This window comes from Phaseolus vulgaris, chromosome 4, assembly GCF_000499845.2.
Source record: "Phaseolus vulgaris cultivar G19833 chromosome 4, P. vulgaris v2.0, whole genome shotgun sequence".
Classification (NCBI taxonomy): Eukaryota; Viridiplantae; Streptophyta; class Magnoliopsida; order Fabales; family Fabaceae; genus Phaseolus; species Phaseolus vulgaris.
The window spans coordinates 16,564,073-16,590,412 of record NC_023756.2 but is presented as its reverse complement, the minus strand read 5'-3'; the positions used below and the strand labels follow the sequence as shown (position 1 = coordinate 16,590,412).

The following is a 26,340-nucleotide window of genomic DNA, read 5'->3' as shown; positions in this document are numbered from 1 at the left end:
TTTGGATAAGGACCTGTGCCTCTTCTGGAAGAGAGTGGCAGACGCTAACATCACCTTTCTCACCTCTGCGATCATCTCCTTCGAGTTCTTCGAGGGCCAACTCGAGGCTCGCATAGGTTAGTGCTTACCTTAACATTATCATTTTTGCCCTGTGCTGCATCTCTGTTATCCATTACTGGGCGTCCTGTCTGTTGCGCACTAGACTTGGTCTTTATTTCACGCACCACTTGTTTGTCTTATTTGCGTACCTACTCATGTGTTTTACTTTTGTCTTTGAGCTCACCTGTATACTTTGCACTATGCAAATCTCATGCTGGGTAAAGCCAAGCTAGCTGAGTTGAGGGCGCTCGCCCGGGCCCACGGGTTGGCGTCGGGCTCCCAAACTGTGCCCAACTCAGTGGTGGAGATCGCCGCCGCTCAGGGCAGATCACCCCCTCAAGGCCCAGCTCCAACAGAAGCCTTGCCCGCCCAACAACGCAAGAAACTCATCCTAAGGAAGCCAAAGAGAAAAGCTCCTCAGGTGGTCCACGAGGATGAAGAAGAGGACGATAAGGTAACCGAGGATGGCCTTATCACCAAAAGGAGAAGGGTGGCACCTTCTTCACCACCTGCTCCACCTCCTCTTCCAACACCAACACCGTCTTCTCTACCAGCGCCAATTCCCACACCGCCTTCTCCCCCAGCTGCAACACCGCCAGTTCAAGCAGTACCTTTGGCGGCTGCATTTCCCGTGGTTGAGGCTACTGAGCCCAATTTCATGGAGAACCCTCCGAGCGCCTCCACGCCATTCATATCCGCTGGAGAGGGTCCTCCTTCAACTGCCTCGATCGCCGAAGCCGCGCCAGGTGGGGATGAAGGTGCTCACAACTCGCCAATCATCATCACTGAGTCCCCCTCGTCACCACCACGCCAAGAAGCTCCAACCCAACAACCAATCCAAGAGGGCGGTGATGAGAGCCAGCACCGGGCTCCTTCAGCGCCTCCACAAACAGCGGTTGCAAACCTACCCCTTGCGGTTAAGGGGATCTGGGAACCTTTCACAGCCAAACTCAGGATGATGGCAGAGGACCTCCCCTCCATCATATCAAAAGCTGTGGAGAGTTCCAGCAAGAAACTTCAGGACGACATCTCCGTGCTCCAAGAGGAGAATCGCCTAATAAGGATCGAGGCGGAGAAGTTGTCTTGCAACCTTATGCTGGCAGAGATCGACCATTCGAGAGTGGAGGACGCCATGAGCACTGAGCTGAGGGTGGCACGCAAGGAGGCCACCGATCTACGCCACAGGGTGCACCTCTTAGCTCAAGAGAAAATTGAGCTGGAGAGCAAACTGGTCCCCTACCGTCTCAAGGTGGCTGGCCTGGAGGCATCGATCAAAGCAGATGCAGCCAAGGTAGAAAGCCTTGAGAAGAGGTCAGTAGACCGGGAGGTCCTCTTGGGCAAAGTTGAAAAAGAGAGAGATGACACTGTGGCCAAGCTCGCCGAGGCCAAAAAGGAGAATGAAAGGATCGCCGCAGAGCTGGCCCAGGCGCAGGCGGGGAACAAGAAGGTTACTGAAGACCTCCTTCAAGCTCGTGAGACAACTGAAGAACTAAAGAAACGAGCTGATGAGTTGGAACAGCAGACCGAGGGGCTCAAAAAGCAAACTGAAGAGCTCGAGCTGAGCTCCGCCCAAATCCTCGCTGCTGGGTTTGACGCCGCCCTGGAGCAATTTGCCTGTCAGTACCCTGATTTGGACCTCTCCATGGTGTCGCTAAACAATGAAGTGGTGGATGGGAAGATCGTTCCTTCTGAAGATTAGCTGTTTCCCTCCATCGCTTATTCCTTTGTTCTTTTCTTGCACAACTTACTTGTAATAATTTTTCCCTCTTTGGTACATGTATTTTGAACTGATACCACTGTATTATGAAGTTTTCTGCTTCTTTATACAATTTCTCTGTCAACTTTATTTCTTCTTGTATAAACCACTTAAACGAAATTGACTTAGCAATTCTGCGAGCGCAACTGTTTACTAACTGCTTTAAACTATCAACTTTCGGACGATATCATTCTAATAACTTGTGAACTTTAAGGCAGTCGAGCTTCAGCGTAAACCTTATTTGCTAAAAGCACGTTTTAACTCAACTGATAGTTTAAGGCATAGCTCACCCGATCTGCTCCATTGAAACGGGCCTTAACTCTTGCCATCGCTTGAATTTCTTCTGATCGCCAAAGAGTCTTGGCGATACCAGCTTCCTCTTGCCTTCATAACTTGGCCATTGTTCCCTCATCTGGGGGGTAGAGGCGCCTTTCGAATCCTTCTCTACCTTCCCTGACTTTCAGAACAGCAAGCCGGATAGCTAAGTGTTCTCTTCAAACCTACCTTAGCTATCTTTTAAACTTCTTCCACCCTCCACACCGCACCTGAACTCGTTCGAGACGAGAAGGATTTTATCTTGCCTGAACTCGCTCATCGGCGAGAAGGTCTTTAACTCGCCTGAACTCGCTCATCGGCGAGAAGGTCTTTAACTCGCCTGAACTCGCTCGTCGGTGAGAAGGTCTTTAACTCGTGCCTCTACATTGCCCCAGGGGCTACATCTTCTCTCCCCTGGAAACACTGAGGACTTTTGCTGGTGCCTCTACATTGCCCCAGAGGCTACATCTTCTCTCCCCTGGAAGCACTGAGGACTTTTTACCGGTGCCTCTACATTGCCCCAGAGGCTACATCTTCTCTCCCCTGGAAGCACTGAGGACTTTTTTTTTTTACTCTTTCTCGGCTGCACTCGCTCGACGGCGAGGAGGTCTTTATCTCTTTCTCGCCTCAGGACGCGCGAGGGCGTTGAGGTCTTTTAACTGGTGCCTCCGATCGCCGAAAGACGATGAGGACTTTAAACTTTAACTGATGTCGCCAATCGCCGAAAAACGATGGGGACTTAGAAACTTTTTAGAAAGCATGCGACATAACTTCAAAACTCGCCTTAAATCACTTTTGGGTGACAAGGTCTTTCTTTTTTCAAAACTCTTGCAATAACAACAAGCATGCAATCTAAAACACTTTAAACTTCGAAAACTCTTCTTTATTGGGTGGCCTCATTAAAAACCCTCCTTAGGGAAAAAAGAGTGCCCCCTTTTAAACTGTTTTAACAGAAAGCTTCCAAACTCTTCGTGTTTGTTTTTACTTACAAAGCTTTTAACTGTAATATAACTTGAGGTGCGTGGCGTTCCAGGTGCGAGGAATCGCCCCTCCTTCCAACGTTTCTAAGCGGTAGGCGCCGTTCCCGAGCGCCTCGGTTATCCTGAACGGTCCCGTCGACAACTTGTTTTCCATCTCGTACTGGTGGGCCTTCCTCATCACCAGGTCGCCTTCTTTAAACTGCCTTGGCATCACCTTCGAGTTATACCTTCGTTCAATCCTTCTTTTCACTGCCTCAGCCTTCACTCTCGCCTTCTCCCTGACCTCATCCAGCAAATCCAGATTCAGTCTTCTCTCCTCATTCGAGTCTTCCGCTACAAAGTTCTGGAATCTCGGCGAGCTCTCTTGGATTTCCACTGGAATCATCGCGTCGCATCCATAGACCAGGCTGAACAGGGTCTCATGGGTTCCTGACTGCTCGGTGGTGTGGTACGCCCAAACTATACGGGGTACCTCCTCAGCCCAACTTCCTTTGGCTTTCTCTAGCCTTCTCTTCAAACCTCTCAGCAATACCCGATTGGCTAACTCTACTTGACCGTTCGTCTGAGGGTGCTCGACGGATGCAAATACTTGCTGAATTCCCACCTCTTCGCACAGCTTCTTCAACAGGTGACTTGCGAACTGAGTTCCGTTATCCGACACCAGGCATTTGGGCACACCAAACCGGCACACGATGTTCTTCCACACGAAGCTCTCGATTTTGTGCGCGGTGATCTGGGCCACTGGTTCTGCTTCGATCCACTTGGTGAAATATTCAATTGCCACCACCTAGTACTTCATCTGCCTGATCGCCAATGGAAAAGGTCCCAGAATATCGATTCCCCATGTATGAAACGGCCAAGGGCTGTAAATCGACTTCAACTCCTCGGGAGGCGCCTTGTGCCAATCGGCGTGCTGCTGACATTGCTTGCAACACTGTGCATACTTCTTGCAGTCTTCCCTCACTGTGGGCCAATAGTAACCTGCACGGAGAGTCCTTGCAGCCAGAGCTCGACCCCCGACGTGACTTCCGCAGATCCCTTCATGGAGCTCGGCCATGATTCTCGTACATTTCTCTCCGTGCACACATTCCAGGAGTGGGTGTGTGAACCCAAACCTATACAACTCGCCATCAATCATCGTGAACTTGCTAGAGTTCTTCTTTATCTTCCTGGCCTCCGTCGGATCCAGCGGGAGAAGGCCGTCCGCCAGGCATCGCTTGTACTATGTTACCCAGGTGTCTGGCTCATGGGTAGCACAGACCTGCGCCACGTTTACCTTCTCCTCCCGACACACCCTTATTCTCGGCGATCTCAAGGTCTCCTGGGTCAAAGACCTGTGACTCCTCGCCGCTTTCTCCGTCGATTTGCTTATCTGAAGAACCAGGTGATCTGCCACAAATGCTTTGGGTGTCTTCAGAGTTTCTTGGATCACCGTCCTCTGCCTACCCCCCTTGCCTGAACTGGCGAGCTTAGCTAGCAAGTCAGCTCGGGCATTCTGCTCTCTGGGCACATGCACCACTTCAAAGGAGGCAAAGGAACTCTTCAACTCCTGTACATACTCCAGGTAAGCCGCCATTTGTGGATCTTTAGCCTGGAACTCGCCTGTTACTTCTCCCGTGACTAACAGCGAGTCGCTCTTAGCCATTAGCACCCTAGCTCCCATCTCCTTGGCCAGCAAGATTCTGGCGATCAGCGCCTCATACTCTACTTGGTTATTGTTGGCCTTGAAGGCAAACCTCAGGGACTGCTCAATCAGCACACCGTTGGGCCCTTCCAAGATGACTCCAGCACCGCTGCCCTGCTGGTTCGACGATCCGTCCACCGAAAGCACCCAACGAAAGTCATCCCTCTCAACTCATGTGGCTTCTGACGAGAGCTCGACCACGAAATCTGCGAAAATCTGCCCCTTAATCGGACCTCGGGGCTCATACTTGATGTCGAACTCCGACAGTTCCACCGCCCACTTCACCATCCTCCCAGCTACATCGGGCTTCTTCATAACCTTCTGGATGGGCAAGTCGGTCATCACCAGTATTGTGAAGCTGTGGAAATAGTGGCGTAACCTTCTCGCCGAAAAAACCACTGCTAGTGCAGCTTTCTCCAGGGCCTGATATCTCATCTCGGGGCCCTGCAACACCTTACTGACAAAATAAATAGGCTTTTGGGCCTAATCTTGGTCTTGGGCGAGCACCGCACTCACCGCCCTCTCAGTCACAGCAAAATACAACCTGAGAGGGGTCCCCATCAGCAGTTTGCACAAAACCGGCGGGCTCGCCAGGTACTCTTTAAGCTTGACGTAGGCTTCTTCACACTCCTTCGTCCAGGCAAATTTGTTGTTTTGCCTTAAACACTGAAAATACGGATGGCCCTTCTCCCCGCTGGCTGACACGAAACGAGACAGGGCGGCCATCCGACCTGTAAGTTGCTGCACTTCCTTCACGGTAGCCGGGCTCCTCATCACCAAGATGGCAGCACACTTATCAAGATTGGCTTCTATCCCTCTTTCAGTCAAGAGAAATCCCAAGAACTTCCCCGCCTCCACGCCAAAGATGCACTTCTCGGGATTCAGCTTTAACCTGAACTTGGCGATCGTAGTGAACAACTCCTCCAAGTCCGCAACGTGCTTGCTCTTCTCTGGCGAGGTCACGACCATGTCATCCACGTAGGCTTGCACATTCCTTCCCAGCATTGGTGCAAGTACCCGATCCATCAACCTCTGGTACGTGGCCCCGGCGTTCTTCAGACCAAAAGGCATCACCTTGTAGCAGTAGCACGATCTCTCGGTCATGAAGGCGGTCTTCTCTTCATCCATGGGATGCATCTTTATCTGGTTATAGGCATCCAGGAAACTCAGCAACTTACACCCTGCAGCACTGTCAACCAGGGCGTCTATGCTTGGCAAAGGATACGAATCCTTTGGGCAAGCCTTGTTCAGATCAGTGAAATCGACGCACATGCGCCATTTGCCATTGCTCTTCTTCACCAGCACGACATTTGCTAGCCACTCAGGGTACTGGACCTCCCTGATATGGCCTACAGCGAGGAGCTTCTGGGTTTCATCCCTGATCGCCTGCCTTCTCTCCTCGTTGAATTTCCTTCTTCTCTGTCGCACTGGTCTGACCTGGTTGTCCATTGCGAGATGATGGCACAAGAAGTCGGGGTCAATCCCCGGCATGTCTGAAGCAGACCATGCAAAAGCATCCAGATGCCGCTCTATCACCTTGGCAATCTGGTCTTGGAGCTCAGCCTCCAAGGATCTTCCCAACTTGAAGACCTTTCCCCCGATCTCCCTTTCGAGCCATTCCTCGACAGGTTTTGGTCTAGCTTCCCTGGCGATCACTGCCCTAGCGATTCCCAGCTCCCTCGCTTCCTCAGGGCGATTCCTCGCCTCTTCTTCCCGCTCGACGTTCTCGCCCTCACCCTCAGCATCCATCATGGCGACATCTTCCCCGGCGACCACCTCCATCGCTGCACCAACAACCCGCCACTCTGTTGGCTTGGGCTTCACACCGGGAGGCGGCGTCGTTGTGATGTAACTCACTGACCTCTTGTTCTTCAGGCTATTCTCATAGCACTTCTTTGCTTCCTTCTGGTCAGATTTGATGGTGATCACCACCCCTTCCATCGATGGCAACTTCACCTTCATGTGCCTGGTCGAGGGCACAGCTCCTATTCTGTTGAGTGTTGGTCTTCCCAACAGAATGTTATATGCTGAGGGGGCGTTCACGACGAGGTACTTGATTTTCTCCGTTCTTGAGCCCGCCTCATCCGTGAAGGTAGTTCTCAACTCTATATACCCCCTGACCTCCACCTGATCGCCAGCGAAACCATACAAACACCCTCCATAGGGCCTCAGCTGGTCAAGGGGCAATTGCAACTGTGTGAAAGTCGGCCAGAACATCACATCTACCGAGCTTCCTTGGTCCACCAATACTCTGTGGACCTTCCTCCCCGCCGTAACAAGCGAGATGACTATTGGATCGTTGTCATGAGGCACAACGTCCCTGAGATCTGCCCTTGTGAACGTGATGTCCACGTCTGGTGAGTGGTCCTCGAACATGTCCACCGTCATCACAGACCTCGCATACTTCTTCCTCTGTGACGCGGTGCATCCACCACCCGAAAAACCTCCTGCAATGGTGTGGATTTCCCCGTGAGTAGGCATCTCGTGCTGCTGAGCCTCACCACCCGCTGGATGGGAGCTCGACGCGCCCCCAGTCCTTCTATCCAGCAAGTAATCGTTTAGGAACCCGCTCTTGACCAGGTCGTCGAGCTGGTATCCTAAAGCCAAACATGAGTCCACGGTGTGGCCAAAGCCCTGGTGGAATTCGCACCAGGCGTCTGGCTTTGGTCCCAACACCTTGTCGCCCACCTTCTCGGGCGCCTTCAGCCTGGCTGCTATATTGGGAATGGCGATCAGGTCCGCCAACCCCATGACAAACTTATGCTTCGGCGGGCGATTGTACTCCCGACGTGCTAGTTGAGGGCGCCCTGGGCCCCTGCCCTTGTTCTTCCTTGGATCATAAGGATGGCGAGTCCTCTGATCCCTCTTGGCCGCCGCTGTCTCCAGCACCCTCTGTGGCTGGATCCTGGTCTGGGCACGTGGCCTAGCGGGGGCCACGCTTCCCCTCTTCTTGGCGACCTCACTTTCATCGGCGATGTGGGCCATCGCAAGTCGCCTAACCTCAGCAAACGTGGCGGGGTGAGCCCTAATCAACGCCTCGCAGAAGGGTCCCGGTAGCACGCCCTTCTCGAATGCGTAGACCAACATCTCTTCGTCCTTGGCCGGCGAGCGGACCATCTGCGCCCCAAAACGATTCAAGTAGTCCCTGAGGGACTCTCCCTGGTACTGCCTTATGTCGAACAGATCGTAAGACACCCTAGGCGGCGCCTTATTCACTATGTACTACTCGACGAAGATCTTCGAAAATTGCTGGAAATTGGTTATGTGACCTGTAGGCAGGCTCACAAACCATTCCAGCGCCGTCCCCTGGAGTGTGCTCACAAACATCTTGCAATACACAACATCCGACCCTCCTGACAGCATCATCTGCGTGTGAAACGTGGTGAGATGTGCCTCAGGATCCTCCACGCCGGTAAAAACAACTTTCACGGGTACTACACTCGCAGGGATAGGCGTGTCCGTAATCGCCTGAGCGAAAGGCATGGGGAAAACGCGAGGCGGCGTGGACGGCGCGACCTCTTCAGCGACTGGGCGCCCCTGTTGCTCCTGGAGAGCTTGATGCAATTCTTCAGTGACTCTGCTAAGCTCTTCATTCCTGGCCTGAGAGGCGACCAGGTCCTCGTGCATTTTTGCCTGCTCTATGCGCGAGGCTTCCACATTCGCCTGCAGCGAACGCATGATTTCCACCATTTGCGCCATAGTCATGGCGCCTTCAGCAGCAACGGGCGCAACTGGACTTGAACAGTTGCTTCTCATCTTTCTCATGAAAACTTGACAGATCACAAAGAGCGATGAACAACACCTTCTTCAGCGATGATCGATTCAGCGATCAATCGGTCAGAGCTTCGCAAAACTCTGAAGAACTTCAAGAACACAACCTCAACAGCAAACCTTCGTAGAAACTCACGACTTAACCACAAATCACCGTTTCTTCCACGAAAATCCGAACGAGCGGCGAAACTTAGATCTCACCGATTAAAACTTGCGTAGGCAGCGAAAAACCTCACCTCACCGAACAAGAACCCAAACGAATGGTGGAAAACACGAAACTATCGAACAAAACTTAAATGAACGGCGGAAAATGGTTGCACCAGCACATGACCACACAGAAACTACAGAAACCTCCAAGAACTCACGCTGTGGATGGGAACAGGTTTTACACGGCCCCACGGTGGGCGCCTGATGATCCTGCCTGTTGACCAAGACGCTGGAGCCTTGCCTCGTCAATTCTAGATCGACTTCTGCGCCGTGTTAGCCTCCGTCCTTCGCCGCGATCCACCTCAAGAACCTGCAAAAGACAGAACGGCGCCGCTGCGGCCGATCACGCTCCGACGCCCAAGTCAGCGACTGAACCACCAATTACTAAGAGAAAACTCGAGAACTCTAAGGAACCGTGCAAAATTCTCTCTCAGCGTACTCAAAACTCGCAAGCGTAAAGAAGTAAATCTAAACATGCGTACCTCAGAAGTTCGTTAGAATCTCTTATATACCTGTGCACTTTCTCTCTCCTGACAGTTACACATCTGGACACGTGGCTCGCATCCAGTTGTACACGTGTCACCATCTGGAGCTTCCTTGACTTGGGCGCCACTTCTTACTCTTCTGGCTTTTCGGCTAAGTTACTTATGCATGACACAACTCAGTGCATAGTTGCCTTGGAGCGTGATCTCTTCTGGGTGGCGAGTTCGGGTGCTTTCGTACACACCTTCCCTGTGGTCTCGCCGGCCGCCTTCATGATCTACTTTACTTGCTTCACCGTGTATGTTCAGGTAAGCTGTCTCCCGACCTCATCCTCTGGTTAGCTAGGAAATGACTATCTGCCTTCATCTTCGGCGATGTCCTTGTTTCGGCGATCTCTAATCACTTGGTCGCCTGCGTTCATATCTAGCGACTTCATCTCAAACCCGGTGACCGCCGGTTTATGTATGCTAGAGATCGGAGCACGCCAACTTAAGGACTGGCGACTACACGAGCCCCCCCGACTTCCTTCCCTTCTGCCAGCCATGGGCCCTACTCAACACGCCTGCATAATAGCTCGCTGCCACGTCATCACTTCCGACTACCAGGACGGTACAGAATAAATTCAGAAAAACAGATTTGACAAACAATCTTTGACAAGTTTTTGCTAAGAGTTTTTGAGTTTTTCAAAGAGCTGAGATCGCTAAGAGTGTGTGATTGATCAAAGTTGTGGAATAGGATTCTGCTTGTATTGATTTCATATTATCTTCTGTAATAAGTGTAATCCTTGTACTCTCTGTAAAACAAGTTTCGTTTCTGTGTTTGCTAAGATTGGTTGTGTGTTCTTGAGGGGATCAAGATCAGCAATCTTAGTGTAGGTGTGTTGACCAAGGAGAGTGTGTTTATTGAGGTGTTCAAGGTCATTCTCTTGGTTGTTGTGTAAGTGATCAAGGTGTGATTGCTTAGTGGATTTCCTCAAGGTTTCTGAGAAGACTGGATGTAGCTATGGGTTTGGAGTGAACCAGTATAAACAATTGTGTACAATCTCTCTATCTCTAACTCTTTAAATTCAGTTTTATTTGTTGTTTGCTGGTATAAACAACCGATTGTTTTTCCAGTATTGTTGTTTTTGTTTGCTGTTTTTGGTAAACTGAATTTCTTATCAATAGTTTCCAAAGATAAATTCATTCTTGTTTTAAAAGTTTACGAAAATTCTCTTTAAACAATTCACCCCCCCTCTAGTTTAAAGCCATCCATTCTAACATTACTTTCCTCTTCCTTCTTAAAGTAAAGCACTTCTAAACACAAAGTTTTAGTCATGTCTTCTCACTACTCTAAGTCTCTTAAAAGTGATGTGAAATCCTTGAAATCTCTTTTAAAACAACTTTCCAAGGATATTCAATCAATTTCATCTAAACAATTGGAGAATGAGGACAAAACTAATGAATTGGCTAAAGCAAAGGATGAGAAGTCTCAAATTTCAAAAAAATTACATTCTCATGCATATAGCTCTCAAGTTTATGATTCTTTTGGGGAAGAAAGTCTTAGGATAAATGAATATCATCAACCATCCCCTAGGAGAGCTAGAAAAGAGAGACAAGAAAACCTAAAGGAGGTTAAGGTAGAGCTACCTCATTTCTATGACAAAGAAGATGTAGAAACATATCTATATTGGGAGATGAGGGTAGAGCAATTGTTTGCTTGCAACCATGTGAGTAAAGAAAAAAAAAGTACCCTTAGCTACCATAAGTTTTCAAGGTGATGCTATGTATTGGTGGAATGCCCTAAAAAGAGAGAGACATTTCCACAAGGACCCTCCCATTACATATTGGAATGACCTTAGGGGAGCCTTGAGATGTCGCCATATTCCCTCACTTTACAATAGGAAGTTGATGGACAAGCTCCAAAGACTTCATCAAGGAAATATGAGTTTAGAAGAATATTGGTAAAAGATGATGTCATATATTAAGAGGGCAAGGATTAACGAAGACAACCATACCACCATAGCTAGGTTTTTAAGTGGTCTCAAACTTGAGATAAGAAACAAAGTTGAACTTTTACCTTATAGAGATTTAAATGACTTGATTCAACTTAGCATTTTTGAGAAAACAATCAAGTCAAGAACAAAGTTCATACTATGTATCTTATGACAAGGATGAGTTTCCTAGAGGGGAAGAGCATATAAAAGAAACATCTCTAGAACTTTCCCAAAACCTAGCCGAGCATATCTCACACACTCAAGCTAGAGCTATTCAATGTTTAGAATGTCTTGGTAAGGGCCATTTAGCATCTCAATGTTCCAATGAAGGATCTATGATCTTAAGGGACAAAGATGAGAATAGTAACCAAGAAAGAGAAGCTAGTGAGAGTGATGAAAATGTAAAAATAGAAAAGCAAGAGAAAACCCTTGGGAAGCAAAAGGCGTGGGAGAAGAGTGTTCCTTCCCACAAGGTCATTCAACAAGAAGGAAAAGTTGAAAATACCTTTGAAAATATGCCTCTTGTTGAACAACCTAGCCTTACCTTTTGTAAAGGAACACTTGCAAGCATGGTAAAAAAAGAAGAATCCTTAAAAGAGGCTTGCATAGATAAAGATGTAGTAGATTATTTTCATATGTGCTAAGATCTCACCAAGTGAAGGTCAAGTTATCTATAGGCCTCTACAAAGACAAATTTTTATGTGAGGTAGTGCCTAAAGAAACTTGTCATGTTTTATTGAGACAACCATTGCAAAGAATTAAAATTTTCATGCACAAAGGTTGTATCAACGAGACTACCTTCACACATAAAAAAGAAATTCTTCATGAAGGAGAACTCATGAGCCAAATTAGAGTTGATAAAATTCTAGAGCTTTTAAAAGGAAAATTCTTGTCACCCATGAGAAAAGATGTTCAAAGACATTACCCTAGATACATTCCTTGTTTTAAAAATACATCTAAGGCGATGTCTCATGAACTCTATACTCCTTCACCTTTTGCAAATGATCCATGGGAAGACATAAGCCTAGATTTTATATTAGAGCTTCCTTGGACAACAAAAGGTATTGATTCCATTTTTATGGATAAGCTCTTCTCTATAGAAGTTTTTTTTTTATCAGCAAAGAATTAATTTAAATTAAGGGGATACAAGAGGGGTATCCCAACCCTTTACACAACCCAAACCCTATTTTCTACTCACGCTCAGAGATCACCACTACATTTCTAAGACGACAATGATGCACAACTTCGGCGATCCCCGACTACACACGCACGGATACCGCCTATTCACCGACCGACGATCATGTTGGTCACGATGATGATGCATACCTTCGGCAACCACCGACTACGCAATGCTTTATCGACTGGCGATCATATTGGCCTTCCACGTGTCCTCATCCACATCGCCCCTCACTTCCAATGACCTTCTGTTCTTCAAGGACGGCGATGATTCACAACTTCGGCGATCACCGACTACGTACGAACGGAGATCGCCGCTTCATCGTTCGGCGACAACCGACTACATACACACAGAGATCGCCGCTTTATCGACTGGCGATTATATTGGCCTTCCGCTTGTCCTCATCCACATCGCCCCTCACTTCCAATGACCTTCTGTTCTTCAAGGATGGCGATGATGCACAACTTTGGCGATCACCGATTACGTACGAACGGAGATCGCCGCTTCATTCGGCAACAACTGACTACATACACACGGAGATCGCCGCTTTATCGACTGGCGATGTGTCCTCATCCACATCGCCCCTCAGTTCCAATGACCTTCTGTTCATCAAGGATGGCGATGGTGCACAACTTTGGCGACCACCGACTACGTACGCACAATTTCAGCATTTTATCTAAAATGATTCTTAGGTGATTGGCACGTGGAGTGGTACATTGTCTCTCTCACTCCTACTTCTTTCTTAGGTGGCTTTGAAGAGGTAAATCATCTCCAGCTTATCAAAATACCCACAGATCCTTCCTCGTAGCCTGCACAAGTAAACGCTCTGTAGCTTATCATTAATTTGTCAGACAGAGACCAGGATTGAGGATCCAATCCGTGAAAGAGTAGCTAAAAGCACAAGGTCCGTGCTTCAGACATAACCACGCATACATTTGGGCTGAATGCAATATTTCTTCAACATCAACCACCCCTTGGTTAAACACAATCAAATTTCTCTGATCCCAAATACTCCGGATGATTGCAGTCCATATTCCCTTCCAGACCAGATTCTGTTTGTTGGAGAAGTGGGCTAGATGAAAACTTTCAAAGTGTTTTGTAATTTCCTTGTGCTGAACAAACAGAATACCTATCCACCTTAGACAAAGTGACCAAACTCGTTGCGCAATGACAAACTCTAGAGAAGTAATAGGACTTCATAGTTTATCTCCAAGCATAGTATTGAAAAGAGCTCCAAAATTTGAAAACCATTTTTTGAGGATACTTTTAGAAAAACTTGGAACTAAGTTGTACTCTTCAAATTCTTATCATCCTCAAAAGAATGGTCAAAATGAAATTGAAAACATAGCTCTTTCTACTATGCCTAGAGTAATCATAAAAGGCAAACACAACTCTAGAGATGAGAATGCATACAATAAAGTAGTTCACAAAACTACCTATATTTCTACATTTGAGGTTGTATGTGGACTTAGTCCTCTTTCTCTTTTTGAGTTGTTACCATTTCCTAAAGGATTTGTGCCTAAGGAAAAAGTAAAAACAATTGAAAATTTTAAAATGCATAAGAAGATTAGAGAACACATACTGTTAGAATATATGGTCTTAAACGAGAGGGGGGTGAATTGTTTAAGAGAGATTTTCGCAAACTTTGAAGGTATAATGAAAATCAATGCTGAATTACAGAGAAAAGAATCAAGAAAACAAATACCCAAAACTGTTTTAAGATGATATCAGAAAAACAATCGGTTGTTTTATCGAAACAATCGGTTGTTTTTATCAGCAGTTTATAAAATCAACTTAAAAACAGAATTTAAAGAGTTAAGGGTAAGAGATAAGCACACAAGCAATTTATACTGGTTCACTCTTACTCCAAGAGCTACATCCAGTCCCCATAAACCACTGGGTATTCCACTATGCAATCAAAACCAGATTACAAACACCACACACCAAAGTAGTGACCTTGAACCCCTCAAGAAACACACTACCTTTGGCAAACCACACCAAGAATGTTGATCTTGAACACCTCAAGAACACACAACACTTCTTGGCAACACAACTACAGAAATACAGTAATCAAGGAAGAAGGGAATAGAATACACCTGGGTATTACAAAGCTTAAAGTTCAGAATTACAACCCAATCCTATTCCGCACACTTAAGAATGATCCAAAGCTCTTTCAAATCTTGGAAAAACTGTTTTGATAAACTCTTTCTGTTACTCCAAGATTAGGAGCGTAAAACCACCTTTATATAGACCCACCAAGTGGTCAAAAGCATTTAATAAAGGAGCCAAGTTAGTTAGGATCATTTAAAACATATTAAAATCGTTTAACAGAATTCTGTTAAGGTTTGCAGGAAAACAATCAGTTGTTTTGTCGAAACAATCGATTGTTTTGGTTTGACAGCAAAGTCAACCAAGTTTTTCAAAAACAGCTAAGGTAAAACAACCTGTTGAATTTTTTACAGCTTTTTAGAAAACACATCTTTTCAAAAGGTTAAAGATTCAAATGAACTTGACAACACACACACCCAGCAGCAAGGTCTTCAAGCTTTCCTTTTGGATTTGGAGACATCAAAGCATCTTGTTCAACACATACAATGACCAAAAGAGAAATATTGTAAAAAGTTGCCAAAAACAAAAGAAAAACAAAAATGGCAACTTCATAAAATTGATTTTTATACAACTGCTCAAACTAACTCATTTGCTTTGTTTGATGATTCCCATAGATGGACGTTTGATCCGGGAGGACGAGCATAGTTGTCAAAGCAAGAGGCTGCTATTCGAGATCTACCTTGTAGATCTGAGGATAGATCTTCTCAAGAAGGAGGAGATGATGGACACCATCCAGCCACATTCATCCCCCTAGCATTGAAGAAGAAGAAGCATTGGATTTGAGGACAAATCCTTTTCAAGAGGGAGGGGATGATGGAAGAGGCCCAAGCACAAGCCCACATGCAAGCCCACCAAAGGGTAGATTTGGGCCAACCCTAGAGTTATGGCCAAGAGGATCCAATAAGACGTTCTTTTACATGTTCAAATGCCATAAACTCTAGTGTAGAGTAGACTTCTTGTCAAAATTAGCATAGGAACTTTATTTGTAATTTTTCTTAGAATTAATTTTGGCACCTAAAACACCAACCTAGGTAAACTTAGAGTTTCTAAAAAAACCTCTAAATTTACCAAGGTAGGTCTAGAAAGCCCATGGAGGGGGTGAGCATACAAACTAGACACACCCCTCCCCATGTGCTCATTTAGGCTCCACTTTTGGGAGGGAATTCATTTGAATTTCCCTCCACTTTCTTTTGAATTTCCAGCCCTCTAAACACTATAAATTGAGGTACTTGGCTCTCATTTTGTAAGATTAAATTGAGTATTGTTATGCTGCCAAACTTGAGCCATACTTTACTCCCTTGCCTAAGATTTAGGTCTTAATCTTCAATCCTTTCACCTTCCAAAGAGGGCTGGCCGAACCTCCCTCAATTTCCCTAAAAGAGAAGAGCTCAATGCCATCAAAATGTGTGTAATAATTTCAGTGATTGAACAAGAATAAATAGTGCAGTGCGATTTCCCAAATAGGGTTCACGATTTTATGTCTTCAAATGTACGAACTTTCACGTATCTGAAAAACACTTAATTTTTTTAATTATTCTAATTTTGTAATTATACATGTAATAATTTATATACAGATATAATTTATATGTAATTATTTTCGCTCTTCGTGACACTAAAATTACATACTGATTAAATCCGTATGTAATCACTTTTGACTTATATAAAGAAAAATATGTATGTAACGTCTATTTACATACTGAATTAAATCTGTATGTAAATATCCGTATGTAATAATTAATATGTAAATAAATAATTTCTTGTAATGTCTCCCCTACCACTTTGTTTTTTAACAAAACCACAAAACCAAACAAATAATCAAGTAGTTAGAAAGAACAAATGTAAGTTTAACGAAACAAAGTTCCATAAGTTTAAGCTTTCACTTAGGACAATCCCAATCTTGTTTCCTAACATTCTTAAGAGTCAACAAAATATCCACAATGACAAATGGATGCAACGAAGAAACTCCTACTCCCACTACCATGATAGGAGTTACACTAATTTTTTAACCCCATCCATTACAACTACAAGATGATGAAGATTGATACCTAGACATTGATGAGCAGTGAAACAATTTTTTCAACCCAACAAAAGAGAAGAAGAACACACTTAAAACAGGGAAAACAAATGATCTAAACAAGGACATAAAATGGACAAATCTCAACCCAATATTTTTGTACTACACTTGTTTTAAATGAAATCCCATGTGTCAGACTTTGTGTGCCAAGTCATCATCCCACTTAACAATATTAAAACATAATTATTTAAGAAAAATATTCACATCGAGTCCTTTTAAACAAAATTAGAACCAAATTAAATCAAATAAAAATTGATAGACGAAATTAATTTTTGACTTACTTATGTTATACCATAAGTGATATTAAACCTTTCACTTATACTTGAACTTTAATTTTGAATTTCAAAAGTTTAAGCCAATCCATGAATTAGGCTTTTATATATAATCTATGTTTTTTTTTATATAATATTGTCTTCATATAAATATTTGTTTTCTGAATTTATTTAAAATTAACTTACGATTTTTTAAAATAATTGAGTTAATTAAAAGATATCAGTAAAGTAAGATTTATTAAAAGTTATAGTGTAACACGTTGTTTCTCTATATCCAGGTTGTAATATATCATTTATTATAACAATAGTTATTCTTTAATGCTTGTAATCTACTTATAATATCTTATAAGCCTAATGATAGACCATATTGTTTAAAAAATAAATTGTTTAATGTTATATTTATTCTTAATCCTAATTTCATATAAAATTATTTGAATTCAACTATGTTGTATAATAAAGTAGCATACATTTAATTTTAAACCAGGTATAGTTTTACAATTGTTAAACAATTTTCTATTGAATATATATATATATATATATATATATATTTTAATTTATTCTTTTTATATAGAAATATCCTTGGAAAAAATAAAAGTAAAATGTTTGAGCATGTTTTTTTTTATATAATTGCAAAAATACTCACAATATGATGTACAAAATGAAAAAGGTAATTTAAATAATTAAAATGTTAGAATTTGAAATTCATTTAAAAAATAGTGAATTTGAAATTCTATTTTCTCTCAGGTAACAACCCTCGTTCTCGCTCTGACACTAGCTCCTCACTCTTCTCTCTCGCTCTCTCTCTCTCGCGGAGAACGCTGTCTGAACCAAGTGGTTTATACCAGGTTCGTTTCTCATTTCTGCGGTTTAGGTTTAGTTTTTGATTCCTTATTTTGTCTCGCGTTATTTATTTCGTTATCCGATTTCATTGATTTCATGGATCTAGGGTTTCATTTTTGTTTCAAGTTGGAATTTCGCTTTATTTTTTATTAACATTGTGCTGCCATGGGATGCAATAGTGCATCATTTTCTATTTTGACTTGGAAACCTTTTCTTTGTATGGTACTCCATTCTGGTGAAAAAAAAAGTGATTTGAGATAGCAAAATAGGTGTTTTCACGAAATCCTGTTGCTTCCCCAGCCATCATGCCATTCTGCTTGTAACGGAATAAATGTATAAGCTGATTCTTTTAACATGTTAGTTAGAGAAGTCATGGACCTAAACAGCATGATGTATGTTTGGAGCCATGAAAACTGAATACCATTTATTAATTCTTTGTGAAGTATTTAATATTCTGTACCTACTGAGGGATTGCATTATGCATATCATATTGCTTCAGTATTAGCCTAGCCGTGAAAAGGCTTTTTAAATAGAAAACATGTGCCACTAGGAGAATTCTGAATATGCATGATTGAATTTCACAGAAAACCACGGTTTAGAACTTGTGGTTCGGAATACTTCATTCATGTCTTATGAATATGAAATTTTTCCAAAAGACATGCAAACCAAACCTATTCTGTCACTCAAATCACATCATGATATTATTCCGTCATTTTTTCCACATGGTTATATTCTGGAAAACCAAACATTTGTTATTTCTCTTTATCAAATTAAAAAATTTCTGTCATTGGAGAACCTTGGTGAAGAAAACTTCTATCCAGCGGTGGAGAGATTCTAAGAAGGGGGGGGACTAGACTAAGAGTCCTTATCTTGTTCACTTACTTACCTTTGGATTTGGGACCACTTCTACTGGGATTATTTATTAATTGGGGATAAGATTAGACTTATCTTTATCGTTGACTAATATAGTAATATCTCATTTTGTGGAAAGAAATTTGGTCAAACTTGACTAACGTGATAGTTGTTTACACTATTTTTGCTTATCATAATTCTGCATAAAGTATTATAAATGAGAGTCACATATTTAGGACATGCATGTTAATCAAATTTTGTAGGTCCAGCTACGTATATAGGGTTATAAATATCAAGTCTTTCGCCTCTAACTTAGCAAGTTATATTGTAACTCGATTTTTATCTTTTGCGAGTGATGTATTTGAAGCTTAGCTGGGTATATAATAAAGGGAAGCTTCAAAACATAATGAAACATATATTAGGATAAAAGCAAAGCACCTGTAATTTCATACACTTTTTTCTTTTCTTCTTTGGAAGAATTTGATCCATGTATGAGTTATTATATGTGCTTATTAATAAGTTTTGCTACGAGCTACCACTAATGCTGCTTGTTTGAGCATATCTATCTGTTCTTATTCTCCACCACATGATAAAATAAAAAATTTGTTTGGTGTGCATGGCTATCATCCATCAAGTAGCATATATTGGAAGAGACAGGGAGAGTTAATGAAATAATATATAGTGTGTGATTGTAAATAACAAAAAAAGTATGTAAGAATAAAGGATTATGTGTTGCCTTTATGAATGTTACAGATTCTAGATTGCATAATCTGTAGTGTACAAATTATACTCATAGATTATATTGTCTGTAGTTGAAGCAAAGATGAGGATTATGATAAAGGGCGGTGTTTGGAAAAACACCGAAGATGAAATCCTGAAAGCTGCTGTTATGAAATATGGAAAGAACCAGTGGGCTCGAATCTCTTCGCTCCTTGTTCGCAAATCTGCCAAGCAATGCAAAGCTCGCTGGTATGAGTGGCTTGATCCCTCCATAAAAAAGGTATCTCTCTTCTCAATTTCCTACTTCTTTGTTTTATATTATACCCTAAGTTGAGGGAGAAGTTTAATTCAAGTTTATGCTTTTTTGTTACTCTGTACAAAATGGGTATTACGTCGTAATAGTTTGCTCAGTTGTATTATTCTTATACTTTTAAGCTTTCTTATATGTGGTGAAACCTACATCCTACTAATTGTCCTTTGTGTTATTAATTACAACAACCTCTTTTTAATTGATTTTTTCCATCTACAGCTTTTGTCTTCCACATTTTAGTTTTTACTGTCTAACATTTTGCTAATAAGCAGTGATTTTTTCAATTGGATGCTTTTTTGCGTAGACTGAGTGGACAAGAGAAGAGGACGAGAAGTTACTTCATCTTGCTAAGCTCATGCCTACTCAGTGGAGAACAATTGCTCCAATTGTAGGTCGTACACCTTCCCAGTGTCTTGAGCGGTATGAGAAGCTTCTTGATGCAGCCTGTGTAAAAGATGAGAACTATGAGCCTGGTGATGATCCTCGAAAATTGCGTCCTGGGGAGATTGATCCAAACCCTGAGTCAAAACCTGCACGACCTGATCCTGTTGATATGGATGAAGACGAAAAGGAGATGCTTTCTGAAGCACGAGCCCGGTTAGCCAACACAAAGGGAAAGAAAGCAAAAAGGAAGGCTAGGGAGAAACAGCTTGAGGAAGCGAGGAGGCTTGCTTCCTTACAAAAGAAGAGAGAATTGAAGGCAGCTGGAATTGATATCAGGCAGCGGAAGAGAAAAAGGAAAGGAATAGACTACAATGCAGAAATTCCATTCGAGAAAAGGCCTCCTCCAGGGTTTTTTGATGTTGCAGATGAAGATAGACCAGTGGAACAGCCAAAGTTCCCTACTACAATTGAAGAACTTGAAGGGAAAAGGAGGGTTGATGTTGAGGCACAATTAAGAAAGCAGGACATTGCAAAAAATAAAATTGCACAAAGGCAAGATGCTCCGTCTGCCATATTGCATGCCAACAAATTGAATGATCCAGAAACAGTAAGAAAGAGGTCAAAATTGATGCTTCCACCACCCCAGATATCTGATCAGGAATTGGATGAAATTGCTAAGTTGGGTTATGCTAGTGACCTCGCAGGGAGTCAGGAACTTGCTGAAGGTAGTGGTGCTACACGTGCTCTTCTGGCTAATTATGCACAGACACCTGGACAAGGAGTGACTCCTTTGCGAACCCCTCAGAGAACACCAGCTGGTAAAGGAGATGCTATTATGATGGAAGCTGAAAATCTTGCCAGGTTAAGGGAGTCTCAAACACCATTGTTGGGAGGGGAGAATCCGGAGTTGCATCCTTCAGATTTTTCTGGTGTCACTCCTAAGAAAAAGGACATTCAGACTCCAAATCCAATGCTGACTCCTTCTGCAACTCCTGGAGGCATCACTCCAAGAATTGGTATGACGCCAACAAGAGATGGTTTTTCTTTTAGCATGACACCAAAGGGAACTCCTCTGAGGGATGAGCTACATATTAATGAGGACATGAATATGCATGACAGTACTAAACATGAACTGCAGAGACAGGCTGATATAAGAAGAAGTCTGCGTTCTGGTTTAGGAAGCCTTCCACAGCCCACGAATGAGTACCAAATAGTGATGGAACCAGTTACAGAAGATGCCGAAGAGCCTGAGGAGAAGATTGAAGAGGATATGTCTGACAGAATAGCTAGAGAAAAAGCGGAAGAAGAGGCAAGACAGCAGGCACTACTTAGAAAACGATCAAAGGTCCTTCAACGGGAACTTCCTAGGCCCCCAGCTGCGTCATTGGAGCTTATAAGAAATTCCTTGATGAGAACTGATGGGGACAAGAGTTCCTTTGTTCCACCAACTTCTATTGAGCAGGCTGATGAGATGATTAGAAAGGAGCTTCTAACTTTACTGGAGCATGACAATGCTAAGTATCCGCTTGATGATAAAGTGAATAAGGAGAAAAAGAAAGGAGTCAAGCGTTCGGCAGACGTGTCTGCTGTCCCTGTGATAGAAGATTTCGAGGAAGATGAAATGAAAGATGTATGTCTTTACTTGTTCTTTTTTTCTTTCTCTTTTTGATATCTCATTTTCTTTAGTTGATAGGAAGTAACATGGTCAACTCATTCTTTATTACATACAAGACTTGACTTCTATGTTGGAAATACCTCCTTTTTTTATCAAGATTGATTCAGAGACTATAATGACCTTATATTTTTACTACTCAATTTTTTTAATTATGTTTCCCCTTCCATGATAAACCTCCCAAAGTATTGCACTGACTAATGAAATAGAAATAATTTGGATATCACTTTTTAAATTTTCATTTTGATAAATTATTATGTCTTAATTGTTCTTATTATGATAATTATTACTGAGTTGGTAATAAAGGAAGGTATAGTATTTGAAAACGGAATACTATGAAATCTCAATGAATATTTTGAGACTCACACTTCCACACGATTGCTTTATATATTATACTCACAAAATTGTGTAAATTTATTCTTTTTTGATTCTTCAATGTCATTGTTATATGAAAATAGCTTGTGAATTGGATCTCAAATGCTCACATATTGTTACAATCCTTACTTTAATTAAGTTGTATTGAATGTGTTTTTGTCTGAATTTTTGTTCATGTTTTCAGATATTGTCAGATTCATTTAGTCATTTGTAATTGTCCAAGTTCTGCCCTTGCATTTTACCACAATTGGCACTAAGATTAATTTATAATTTAAAACATTTTGTGTTTATTTTGATAAAGCATTGGCTATATCTAATGAGCTGTTTATTTTCCTGCTCCTCGTTATTATGATTATGATATCATTGGAGATAATATTTATTTTTCTTTCTGTTTATGTATGGTAGGCTGATAAGTTGATAAAGGAAGAAGTTCAGTATCTTTGTGCAGCAATGGGACATGAAAATGAACCCCTTGATGAATTTATTGAAGCACATCGAACCTGCCTCCATGATCTTACGTACTTTCCTACGCGTAATGCATATGGTCTCTCCAGTGTTGCTGGGAACATGGAAAAGCTAGCAGCTTTGCAGAATGAATTTGAGAATGCGAGAAACAAGTTGGATGATGATAAGGAGAAGATGGTACGTCTTGAGAAGAAGGTGACCGTTATCACACAAGGCTACGAGGTATGTGATGCTACGTTTCTGTTTCTTGCTGAGTTGCTACATTTAAGCATGTAGTCTCGAGTGTTGCTTTCGAAGTCTGTATTAATTGTATCACCAATTTTTGAGAATCTTTATGGTTTTAATGCCCTCTGAAAAGTTAGTTTTTTAATTGCACATTTGTGTTTTGTGCACCAAACTGAAAAGTGTTGTTTCATAAAGATAGTTGGAAATCAACTCGTTAGGAATACTCCTACATTTGAAATGGTGGGAAATGGGAGAAAACATGAAGAAAGCCGGATTCTGTGCTTTGGTTTTGCATTGGACAAAATAAATGTTTTTTTATGTAATTCTAGATACATGTTGCCTGAGTGTTTGCATACTCAACCTTGAATATATTATAATTTGGCTATTGCATTTTTCAGATGAGAGCAAAGAAAAGTATCTGGCCGCAAATTGAGGCCACTTTCAAGCAGATGGATATAGCTGCAACCGAGTTAGAATGCTTTAAAGCTTTGCACAAGCAGGAGCAATTAGCAGCATCGCAAAGGATAAACAATTTGTGGAGTGAAGTACAGAAGCAAAAGGAACTTGAAAAAACTTTGCAAAACAGGTACGGGAGTCTAGTTGAAGAGCTGGAGAAGATGCAAAATACCATTAACCAATGCAGATTAAAAGCACAGCAGCAAAAAGAAATTGAAGCAAACAATGCTCATGCTGAGGCCAATGAGAGCAAGGCGGATGAAACTGATGTGCTGGATACAGAGAGTTATAAAGTTGTACCTCACTCAGTAGAGGATGGAAATGCTCTAGCTGTAACAGTTGAGTCATCACATGATGCAACTGCTGACCAGCAAGAAGAGATTGTGCAAGACGGGTCTACTTCTAGCCCCAGTCAAGACATGAATGTGGATCCTGATAAAATGCATACAATACATGACACTGATGTTAAATTAGCAAAAGCTTCACCAGCTGCTGAGAATGTTGTTGAAATAGTGGAAGGTACTAGTCCTACTGATGGTAATACTGACAATGGGGAGAACGTGTCAGAAATGGGTGCTTCAATGGAAATAAATAGCCGCAATCATGATGTAGTTGCTAATGCTGTAAACACACGTGAGAGCAGCATGGAAGAAACCAGTGCTGTTACGGAGGAGACAAATTAGGCTGGACACTTTGTAGCTGTTCTGACAGTTAAAAGGGAGACATTAGGGTGGGTAGTTTCTCGATTCAGATTTCAGTGGATGTTTAACTGAATAGATTGCATGGACAGTGAGTCTTGCTGCTTTCTTGGAAGCCATATGAGGAAGAAAGATATCGATACCTAGTTGAAGTTTGGAACATGTTATGATTATGACAGTAAACTATGAGCACTGAGATATTTGCTCTCCCTTGTTGTCTTTCATTATTTGTCCCTTTTTTAGTGGATGTCGGCTCTTTTTATAAGAATCTTAAAAGGATTTTATCAATGAATTAGACCTTAGAGCTAGTTCCTATTGCAAACTGTGCACTGTTAAATTATTCATTGGTATATGTAGGTAATAATAATAATAATAATAATAATAATATATATAATTTAAAATTTGAATTGAAATGTATATGGCATGGTAACATAATTTTTATATTATGGTTTAAATATATTTTAGTTTTTTTAAAATGAGGAAGTTATATTTTTCTGTCCTTGTTAAAAGATTATTGTATTTCTTAACGAATAAATATGGGTTTTAGTTTCTGAATGTGTTTTTAAAAAAGTTTGAAATCTTATATTAATTTTAAAATATATATGAATGATATTTCTCTTATCGATCCTAAAATATTTGGAAGATGTTGTTGACTTTTTTTAAAGGTGTTAGTGTTCATTATAAATATATATAGTTAATTAGAAAATATCTTTTTTATTGGTCATCAAAGGATTGAAAAAGAAAAAAATCTTCATTTTTTTTATAGTTAAATCCATTAATCTAGTAAGATTTACAGAGTGCTATTCGACTCATCTCCATAAAGGTGAGGTGATGTTTTTTGTGTAGTTAAATTGCTGTAAGTCACACAAATCACTAGGTTGTCTTAGTTTTGCTAACTTTTATGTCATGATAGTGCTGTAAAAAGTCTATATTTTATTTGCATCAATATATGGATTTGAGAGAGGATGAATTTGAGGAGTAAGTGTCTATAAATTATTTGAATTAAGGAAAAAATAGAAAAAGTAAAGGTAAATGATGACCAAATTAATAAAAATTTGTGTATGATGTGATAGGTGTAGTTGATTATTTTTTTTAATTGATAAAAATGTATGATTAATTTTATCTTATTATAAAAATTAATTAAAAAGTAAATATAAATTACTGGGTATCAATTCTAAATCCGTTTGGATTAAAATATGATTCCCTCTGTAATTGAATATCGTTAAAAATAATATAAATTATCTAACATTAGAGATAGATGAAAAATTGTTATATAAAAATATTTTTTTTTAAATACTTATGATTATAAAAATTTAATTTATTTATTTTATATCAAATTTAAATAATAATATTATATTTATATATATATATTTTAATTAATATTGATATTATTATTATATAAATTTTCTATTATAAATAACTATATTTATTTTATAATATTATAATTATATTTATCATTTTTATTATTAATTATTTTTATTAATATTATTATTAAATACTTTTATTACACGATTTTATTTAATATTTAATATTTCTATTTTTATATTTTTATTATATTATATTATATAATTAATTATATGTTATATATAATGGAATATACATTACGTTTATGATATATAATCGATTGTATATGTAATATAATTAACTATAATAATAATAATAATGATAATAAGCAAGTTAATGTATTTTAAAATCAATTCAATATTTAAATATATTTTTTAAAATAAATTTCTATATTTAAAAAAATATTATAAAATATTTTTAATAATAAATTCAACTACATTTCAACTTCATTCATAATTTTTAAATTTTGTTTCTAAATCGGTGATAAAAAAAGTAGAATAATATTTAGGATTTACATAATATTTACATAATTGATTGGCTGATATTTATATAATCAACTACTTATAAAAAAACATAAAATAAGACATAATTGATTAATAGCTTGTATAATTAATTATGCTTCAAAATGAGTACATAATATATTTCATTTTGAAGCACAATCAATTAAGCAAGTAGTAACCGATTATTTCTGTTATTGTTTACTTGAAGATGAATATTTATACGCATGCAAAATGAAGGATAATTTCATGTTATCACTCATGTTCATTTGCCTTTCGTACCATTTATGCACTCACTCACGATGTATTCTTTCCTCACTTTTCTCATTTTGCTACACTCGCATTTTTTCGCTAATGAACGAATACAAACAATAAAGACTCCTTGAAGTCCATCCATGTGAACAATATTCATCAGGATGCAAACACAACAGTAGAAAGCTATCTTGTGCAAATCATCCAGGAGACCTGACAAGCCATAATAGGAGAGCCATAATGAAAAATAAAGTGACTATCAGTTTCATCTTCATGATTGAAAAAGTGGCATAAACATTTCTCAATTGATATTGTACCGTCCTGGTAGTCGGAAGTGATGACGTGGCA

The 26,340-nt window shown here is 40.9% G+C and overlaps 2 protein-coding genes across 2 annotated transcripts; both read left to right on the top strand.

Moving 5' to 3' along the window:
* The first annotated feature begins 310 nt into the window (after positions 1-310).
* Positions 311-1,798, top strand: LOC137838371 (uncharacterized). The gene is made up of 2 exons (XM_068647614.1): positions 311-1,093; positions 1,349-1,798. Exons 1-2 carry the CDS (start codon positions 311-313, stop codon positions 1,796-1,798), a joined length of 1,233 nt encoding a protein of 410 aa, XP_068503715.1.
* A 15,808-nt stretch (positions 1,799-17,606) lies between these two features.
* LOC137837367 (cell division cycle 5-like protein) lies at positions 17,607-24,207 on the top strand. Its single transcript, XM_068646346.1, has 5 exons — positions 17,607-17,747; positions 19,407-19,594; positions 19,929-21,638; positions 22,461-22,742; positions 23,144-24,207. Exons 2-5 carry the CDS (start codon positions 19,418-19,420, stop codon positions 23,882-23,884), a joined length of 2,910 nt encoding a protein of 969 aa, XP_068502447.1. The 5' UTR covers positions 17,607-17,747; positions 19,407-19,417; the 3' UTR covers positions 23,885-24,207.
* The last annotated feature ends 2,133 nt before the right edge of the window (positions 24,208-26,340 follow it).